The sequence below is a fragment of the Helianthus annuus genome, chromosome 13 (genome assembly GCF_002127325.2).
Source record: "Helianthus annuus cultivar XRQ/B chromosome 13, HanXRQr2.0-SUNRISE, whole genome shotgun sequence".
Taxonomy (NCBI): Eukaryota; Viridiplantae; Streptophyta; class Magnoliopsida; order Asterales; family Asteraceae; genus Helianthus; species Helianthus annuus.
Genome location: NC_035445.2, coordinates 127,891,979 through 127,901,391, shown reverse-complemented (window position 1 = coordinate 127,901,391; position 9,413 = coordinate 127,891,979). Strand labels below are relative to the sequence as shown.

Sequence of the window (9,413 nt, the reverse complement as noted above, 5' to 3'; positions counted from 1 at the left end):
GGTTTAAGAAAATTAAAAATTATTTAGAAAACTTTAAAAATTAAAAAAAAACAAAAAAAGGGGTTATAAAATTAAAAAAAAAAGTGTTTGTTCGTTTTGATAATTTTTGACAAGTTTTTGAGGTGCAGTAAAGGAAACCGGTTCATACATCTGCGACGTGTTCGAATTAGTGTGTGCATTGTTTCTTGCCTCGGCTCGTGTTTGACATAACTTGGTTCTACGGTAACTTGGTTCAACAATGAATTCCTCAAGTATTGATTCTCAACGTCAGTTGCTCTTGGAACAACTCAATAGTTTCGGTTTCATTAAGGGTGAAAGCGTAGAAGACGTAATCAGAAGGTTTACGCAACTGCTTTCTGAAATCGAGAATAGCGGATTCAAAGTGACACTTGGTAGGATTAACAGGGCTTTTCTATACGGTTTGCCTCGAAGCAAGACATGGGACTATCGTGTTGCTATTATTATGGGAAAATGCAATTTTTGCACAATAGAAATGAGAGATTTGATTTCCTTAGCCAGTGAATATGCTCAAGAGGACACGCAGAGGAATCAGAATCCCACAAGCACATCGTCTTCTATGTCCAACTGTGGGAAGGCCGTTGCTAATTCGCCACTTGTTACCGATCTCAGCACTGTTCAAATTTCCTCACCGTCACCTGTGGCTGCTACATCATCTGATTTGAAGGCCCCACAATCAACAGTATCTCATCCTGATGAAGTGGCCAAACCTGCACCCCAAGCCCAAGTCCAAACTCAGCCAGACAAACCAAGATCGCTCATTGACACTGTCAACTATCTGTTGTGTACTAAACCTTGCAGGAATAGGGTTGCACAACTGAGGGCACTCAATTCTAAAATGATGGATGATTACAACAGTGTGATGGCAAAGTACATCGGTCTTCGAGAGAACAATAAAATTCTCTATGAAAAGATTGACGCACTTAAGAAGGACATAGCTCAACTTCACAGAGACGTGAATCAACAGCAATGTTGGGTTCACGACTATAAACATAGACTCACAGTTAAAACTCTTGAATGTGACTCTATGAAGGGTGAGCTAGAGCTCCTCACTGGAAAGTATAAACAAAATAAGTTAAACATTAAAAAGTTTGATACTTCCAGTGACACTGTTCGTAATCTGTGCGATGTGCAACTTGCTTATAAAGAAAATAAGGGTAAGGGTTTGGGCTACAAACAGGTTCCACCACCATATAATCATAACTACTCAAGAATGCCTACTACTGAGCAAGAACAAGAAAATTATGATACAATGATTTATGGTAAACCGAGTGATTAAGTTCCATGGGAGCCTTTCAAACCAAAGAATGCTAGACCCGCTGATTTTCAAAAGCCAATGAATTTTGTTAAAAATATGGATAAAAATTGCTCAAACGAATCAGCAAGGGAATCTGAAAAGGAAAAGGAAAATGAAAATGGAAATGAATCAGAACCAGTGAAAACATCCGCAAATGAGTCCCAAGAAAATGTGTCAAATTCTGATTCTATAGACAATGTTAAATGTTTTAGTTCATGTGCAGAATCAGAGATAGTTGAAGAGCAGTCTGTTGTGGATGATAAATCACATTCAAACGTTGCTGAAGTTGCTGATGTTGCAGATGATTCAGATGTTGCCAAAGATGATAATTACGCTTGGAATTATGTTATGTCTTCGTTTGCTGAGGCTCATGGTGTTCCGACTAGAACTGGTGAATCTGGTGCTGTGATTTTAGATCGCAATGAGAGTGTTTTCACAAGGAAACCTGATGTATCGACTGATAAACTAGAGACCTGTGTCTCAAGTGACTCAGAAAGTCATTCTGATGGTTCAGACAACTATTTTAGTGTGCCTGAAACATCAGATGATACATCAGAAACTCATGAAAAGGGATCATCTGATGAACCTGACAGTCAAGTTGCAGATTCTGGTACATCAGACAACGAGCGTAGTACTTCTGAGAATTCTGAATGTGCCAAACACTCAGATTTAAGTAGTGCAACGCCCGAAGAGAGTCAAACAGTTTCAAACATAGATTACTCTTCGCATGAGAAACCAGAATCAGCTGATGTCAAGGACTCAGAGGTTGATGAAGCTGAAGAAAAGATTTTCGCAGAATCCATTTCTGAAGAAACTAATGGGATCTCGAAGATTGAGGAAAAGAGGTCCATAGACATTAATTCGTCAGTTGATTCAAATGATGACACTGAAGAAGAGATATTTGTGGAAACCTTTTCTACCAAAACTCCTGAAAACATGGTTTCTGAAGAAAAGGAATATGTGGAAGTAAATTCAACAGATAATTCAACTTTTGACCCCAAAAGATCAGACTCTGAAGAAAGTGTTTCTAATGAAACAAAATCTCCTGAATCTATTCCTTCTAAGAAGAAAAGATCACGTAAAAATAGAAGACCACGCAAAAAGAAAGTTCGAAAGGAAAACCTAAGCCTCGGGCAAACTGAACCAAAGCTGAAGGGTAAAGTTGCGGATACTTACTCTCATGCTGACAACTATGAGCAGGGTCCATCCAAGATCAAACATGCACGAAAGCAATCAGTACCAAATGAAAAGAAAAGACTTGATCAGTTCCCTGGAATAACACAAGCAGAACTAAATGTCTTTTTTCTCAAAGAGACAAACCTGTTTTAATTGTGGAATTCCGGGACACATTGCTAGAAATTGTGTTAATCGGCCTTTCGTGCCTCACTACTCTAGTAAAACACATCATCAGAAGGCTATGCATTATCGATCGCACGGGAATCAATTTTCTCGAGCCAAGCCTTCTGATGGAGACTGGAATTGATGTGCGTGAAGTGTGTTATATTTTAGATGTATATTTTAAGCCCTTTTTACACTTTTAGCCAAGTTTTAAATTTATAAAACACGATATTTACTACCACTAAACACACATATGGGTAAGTGCACCCACGTGGACATAGTATAGTGTTGGTAAGATACCGAGGTCGTCCAAGGACACAAGAGCTTTCAGTACCGGTTTATCCTCAACGTCTAACCAAATCAAAATGTTAGAAAAAGATTTTTAAACTAAGAAAATAAAACTAACTAAATGCTGAAAAATAAAATAAAAATAAAAAACAGATAGACAAGATGAATCACTTGGATCCGACTCGTGTATAGTATAACCTTTGATTATTTTCGCACTTTTTCACTTGTTTAAGAGATTATCTTAGTTATTGTAGTAGGCCCCTCTTTTGAAGGCGACGTTACCCTCAACCCAGTAGTTTGAGTCAGCAAGGATACAATCCTAAAGGGTCGGATTATTGAAAGATAATGAATTAAGTTATTAATGCAAATTATGGTAGGCCCCTCTTTTGGAGGTGACGTTACCCTCAACTAAGTAGTCTGAGTCAGCAGGGATACAGTCCTAAATAGCCGGGTTATAGTATTAATAGTAGTTAACTTATGAGGGGGTCAAAGAGTTTGGATCCCCGCCATCCAATACCTTTAGGTATTGAAGAAGATCCTACTAAATTTGACCCAGGTCCTTTGCAGGACCTCTAAACGCTGAACAAGGGCAAGACCCTTACCAAACCGTTCTCTTAACCCCCGACCAGGTAGCCAACATACCTCCATATAGACCGTGGAGATATGAATGGTGAAAATCTTTTATTTTATATAGACAGTAAAATAATGCCAAGACACCACGGACAAACGATAAGGAAGAATCGCCTTCAACATAAGCAACTAGTTATTAAAGTCATTAATACAAAACCAAATAAAAAGTGCAAAAGATTAAAAATAAAAAGTATTATACTAAACACTTGTCTTCCACCAAGTGACGTAAGAGACTTAGGCAAACATGGCCTTGATTGTCAAGAACTCTTACGATCAATCTTGGATCCAGAGACGACTCACACATTCTATGATGGACAATGGATGATGGTGGTGGATGATGGTGTTGTGATGGTGGTGGATGGTGGATGAAGTGTGAGAGAGGTGGTGTGCCAAGGATGAGTTGCAATGAAACCAAGTACTCCTATTTATAGGCTGAACAGAAGCCTGGGCACGGCCCCGTGTCCGCTGGGCACGGCCCCGTTCCTGTCTGACAATCTCTTTCCTCATTAATTGTAATTCGCAATTACAATTAATGCGCCTGCAGTTCTTTCGCCACGCCCCCGTGTTCACTGGGTACGGCCCCGTGGTGGGCAATAGAAGCTTCTATAGGTTTGTCTTATCTGTTGCTTCTTGGGAACGGCCCCGTGCTCGCTGAGCACGGGGCGTGTTCAGTCTTCTGTCTTCTCTGTTTTTGCTTTGGAGGATGCTGTCTAGGGGTCGGGCAATCCACTTATGTTCCTTTTCTTGTATTTATGTTAGATTTAGCTGCCTTTTTGCTTCTTTTGTTAATTTGAGCTCATTTAATCCTGAAAATACAAAAGGAAGACAAAAACACTCTTTTTCCAACATTAGTACTTAAAAGGGTTAGTTTTATGCCTCATATTATGTAATTTATATGTTGCATTTTACACACATCAAATATCCCCACACTTGAATTTTTGCTTGTCCTCAAGCAACACTCTTTAATACGTGGCTTACACTCCCAAATGGAATGGGTAGAAGAGAAGGTTTCGGCTTGTCATAGAGTGTCGGGAATCCAAGATCTTTATTGGGTTTTATTTTTATTTATTTACAATCCTATTCGTTATGATTTATTTAGAACGTTTCATAAGAAAAATTACTTATTTGGGCATAACATGCCTTTTTAAAATTCCATTTATATACAAGTTCACATACCTCAAGGGAGAAATCACTCACACTCGGCCGAAGGTGTCTTTTTTAGTGAATCACTCGAGAGCGGCATGGAACTTATTCCTACCATAGGCTTGCCAAGCAATCAATCCTCCTCCTTTTTAACTTTTTACCTTTGTAAATATCAAGAGGACTTTTTAGGTAAAGGCTTAGGCTAAAGGTGGGTAGTTGGGTTAGTGGTTAGTAGAAAAGGGTGAAAAGTGTAAAAAGCGTCGGTTTTCGTAAAACATTTTGTTTTAGTGACTTTTTATTCTTAATGAAGTATTTCTTCAAACAAGCTTTTGTTTTAGGAGCTTTGTTTGTTTATTTCTAACTTCATTGTAAACTTTTTTTTAGTCACACGAAAACCGAGCTAGTTACTAAAATAAAGGGTAAAAATAAAAGGGTTTTTTGGTGGGTAAAAAGGGTTTTGGGGTAAGAAATAAAAAAGGTTTAGGCTCAAAGGGGTTAACTAGGGAGATTTTTGGGTAGGTAAAAAAATAAAAATAATGGTGTTGAAAGAAAAAGGGTTAGTCCTAATGCCTCCATCATATACTTACTTGGGTTTAAGTTGGTAAGGACCGGGAATGAATTGTCGTGGCAAGTTCTAGAGTCGTAAGAACCAAGCGGCTATTCACTCAAGAAACGAAAAATGAGCATTTAGCCTAAAGATGTATATTTGTATGCTCAATAAAGGCTCAAAACTCACTTTTTGTGGGAATGGGGTTTTTTATGTGATCAAGTATATATAATCGAATTTTAACTAAGCTTGTCATGCCGTTTCATAATTTTCTTATGTTGGTTCTTTTTATCACGACACTATCGGTTGTAAATTTGTAAAAATATAACCTTGTTAGTCTTAGAATTCCCAACTTAAACTTTAGACAAGTAAAAAAAATGAAAATTTTTAAAAAAATTTGGGGTGATTAGCGGTTCCAATAGAGTTTTGTGTAAGGCTTGTTATTAGGACTTGCAAAATTCAAGGTTTTAGCATCCCCCCCCCCCCACACTTAAATTACACATTGTCCTCAATGTGTCCCAAAAATAAATTTTTAGGTTGATTGAATGTGTAACATGGTGTTAAAAGCAAAAATTTATGTTACTGGCAGTCTGGACACGGCCCCGTGGTGACCGGGCACGGCCCCGTGTTCAGGTGCCAGTAACGATAATTAAAGAAAATAAACAGAAGCCTGGACACGGGGGCGTGTCCGGTGAACACGGCCCATGTCCAGTTACCTGAACTGGGCATTTTTCTGCAGGGTGTTCAGCACGGGGCCGTGTTGGCTGGGCACGGCCCGTGCTGAACTTACTGTAATGGAGAAATTGTTGTCGGGTGGCCTTGTTCTTGTGCATGGGGCCATGTTTCTCGTTTCCCTTATCATCCTTTACCACCATGAGTGTGTTTTATTCATTATGATCCATTCAACCCTTAAAACCATCATTCCATTGAAACCATAGAGAGATACATAACGTTCCTAAAATAAAATAAAAAAAACTTAACTAATTAGGTCAGGAGGTACACGAAGTTATCATAAAGAGTTCTACTTTTTAAGAAAATTTCGAGAATAGTTTCCTGATGTAGTAGGACTTTCGGCTGACGGTTTTCTTCCCTAGATGTTGTTAAAGCCATTCTTCTATCTCTCTTGGAAGGAAGAAGGCAGCTTCATTTTCCTCAGCAACTTGTGGAGGAGGGGGAACACTCACCGGGACTCCTTGCACTACCCTTTGCGGAGGCTCAGGGTGCATGGCGTACCATTCGGCCAGTATGATTACTTCGGGCACCACGTTCCATGACCTTTGGGTTATTATAGGTACCAAAGGCGGGGAGGCGAGAAGGTTCAACCTCTGGTGCAAGAGGTTTACCTCTCGGAGACATCCCTCCAGTCCCACCGTTAGATGGTTGATACGTTCGACCAATGCTTCTTCCACCCCTGTCATTTCATCAATAGCCTCTCTTAGGGCTTAAACATAGTTTACAAGAGAGTCTTCCGCCGTTGATGATCTCCTCCCTTGTCGGTTATTTCTTGAAGATGTTCCGCTTGTTCTGCTTGCCATTTTTGGGAAATAAACCGAAGAAAGCTAAATTTTTATGAAACAGGACCTCGGACACCGCCCAGTGCTCGCTGAGCACGGCCCCGTGTCCACTTGTCTGCAGGATTTTAGGCTAAGGAGTCCTGGAGTTTTAAATTATTTTTATGGTTTTCGGCTGGGTTTTAAGCACAGATAATTTAAAACCGAGTTATACAACTAACTTTAAACAAGATTCCTTAGCCAATAATCTTACAAACTTCTCATTAAAGGTTGGAATCATGGAGTTCCCAAGCTTTCATGGAGGAAATGTTTGAAAAAAAATTGAAAGAAGAGGTAATGAATAAAAGTGGAAGGGACAAGATGGTTCTTGGGAACCTTCTTTTTGAACTTACCTAGGATGGTATAAGTGAAGATCCCAGGAATCTCTGTCTTTTGAAGTGGTAAAAAATGAGCAGGAATCAGGCTGCATTTAAAGAAAACGACAGCGCACTGGACACGGCCCCGTGTTGGTTGGACACGGCCCCGTGTGCAGATGAAATCCTGACACATTTTGTCCGTATTCTGACAAAATCAGCAGAGAATCTTTTAGGTGAGCACGGGGGCGTGTTGACATGGACACGGCCCCGTGTCTGGAAGCTGTCTTATGGAGTTTCTTTAATTCTAAGGAACTTATTGATATTGGGTGGTTCCTTACTGGTTGGAACAACCCCAAATTGCCTAAGATACCTTAATTGTCCTAGACTAAGGCGAGAACGCAAGAGGTTGTCGGTGAGGGTAATTCCTATTTTTATTCTAGGTGGACAAGTCCAACCCTTTCCCGGGCTCTCATTAAAGAAGGTATATGCCGAATCGCTCAGGTCTATGTATGCACCGAACGAAGTCGATGGGGAGTCCTTCACGGCACAATCTGCACAGGGACGACTATCGTCCAAGTCTTTGCTAGGTATGAAGGTATTTTTGGGAGCAACGAGGTTGTTGGAATGCAATCCCAACATTTCTTCATGGTCATCGTCTTGGGGTGGATTAAGGAAATCCTTCCTAAGCTCTTTTGACCAATTTAAAATTAGATCTTCTAGTTGAAATAACTCATCAAGGAGCATTTCTCCTAGAATATCTGGCTGGGCGCATTCGAGGGAGAGATAGTGATTATTTTTACTTTCGCCCCTCTTAAGGTTATAGGGAGACGGTGGGTCTATGTAGTGGGGCTTATAATTTAGAAAGTAACATTCTAATTCTTTATGTTCGCCTCCACATAATTGACACCACGTACCATAAGAGTGCCGAAAGTAAAAAGAATTACCATCACTCATGTTTGTGTCAGAAATTACCAACCACCGGGATCTAACTGTTCTGTTTTCAGTAAGTGAATCTTGGGCACGGGGGCGTGTTGAATGAGCACGGCCCCGTGTTCAGCTTACTGTCTGACTTAAAACAAGATTACCAGTTCCAACGATTGAGCACGGGGGCGTGTTCAGCAGGCACGACCCGTGCTGAGCTCTGCAGAAGCTGAAAAACTAAGAAAATCCTAAAAAATTAAAAAGAAAAATAAAAATATGATTAGGCCATTGATTCCTAACTTTCTTAAAATCCTTGTGTCCCCGGCAGCGGCGCCAAAAACTTGATGTGCGTGAAGTGTGTTATATTTTAGATGTATATTTTAAGCCCTTTTTACACTTTTAGCCAAGTTTTAAATTTATAAAACACGATATTTACTAACACTAAACACACACATGGGCAAGTGCACCCATCGTGGAGGTAGTATAGTGTTGGTAAGATACCGAGGTCGTCCAAGGACACAAGAGGTCTTAGTACCGGTTTATCCTCAACGTCTAACCAAATCAAAATGTTAGAAAAAGATTTTTAAACTAAGAAAATAAAACTAACTAAATGCTGAAAAATAAAATAAAAATAAAAAACAGATAGACAAGATGAATCACTTGGATCCGACTCGTGTATTAGTATAACCTTTGATTATTTTCGCACTTTTGCACTTGTTTAAGAGATTATCTTAGTTATTGTAGTAGGCCCCTCTTTTGAAGGCGACGTTACCCTCAACCCAGTAGTTTGAGTCAGCAAGGATACAATCCTAAAGGGTCGGATTATTGAAAGATAATGAATTAAGTTATTAATGCAAATTATGGTAGGCCCCTCTTTTGGAGGTGACGTTACCCTCGACTAAGAAGTCTGAGTCAGCAGGGATACAGTCCTAAATAGCCGGGTTATAATATTAATAGTAGTTAACTTATGAGGGGGTCAAAGAGTTTGGATCCCCGCCATCCAATACCTTTGGGTATTGAAGGAGATCCTACTAAATTTGACCCAGGTCCCTTGCAGGACCTCTAAACGTTGAACAAGGGCAAGACCCTTACCAAACCGTTCCCTTAACCCCCGACCAGGTAGCCAACATACCTCCATATAGACCGTGGAGATATGAATGGTAAAAATCTTTTATTTTATATAGACAGTAAAATAATGCCAAGACACCACGGACAAACGATAAGGAAGAATCACCTTCAACATAAGCAACTAGTTATTAAAGTCATTAATACAAAACCAAATAAAAAGTGCAAAAGATTAAAGATAAAAAGTATTATACTAAACACTTGTCTTCACCAAGTGATGTAAGAGACTTAGGCAAACA

The 9,413-nt window shown here is 39.6% G+C and overlaps 1 protein-coding gene across 1 annotated transcript; it reads left to right on the top strand.

Moving 5' to 3' along the window:
* Positions 1 to 1,372: 1,372 nt before the first annotated feature.
* Positions 1,373 to 2,644, top strand: LOC110901658 (acidic repeat-containing protein-like). The gene has a single exon (XM_022148469.1). The coding sequence runs from the start codon at positions 1,373 to 1,375 to the stop codon at positions 2,642 to 2,644; it is 1,272 nt and encodes a 423-aa protein (XP_022004161.1).
* The last annotated feature ends 6,769 nt before the right edge of the window (positions 2,645 to 9,413 follow it).

What these genes read in the sequence shown, in the direction of transcription:
- LOC110901658 (XM_022148469.1), top strand. Translation starts at nt 1,373, where the DNA reads ATGGATAAAAATTGCTCAAACGAATCAGCAAGGGAATCTGAAAAGGAA.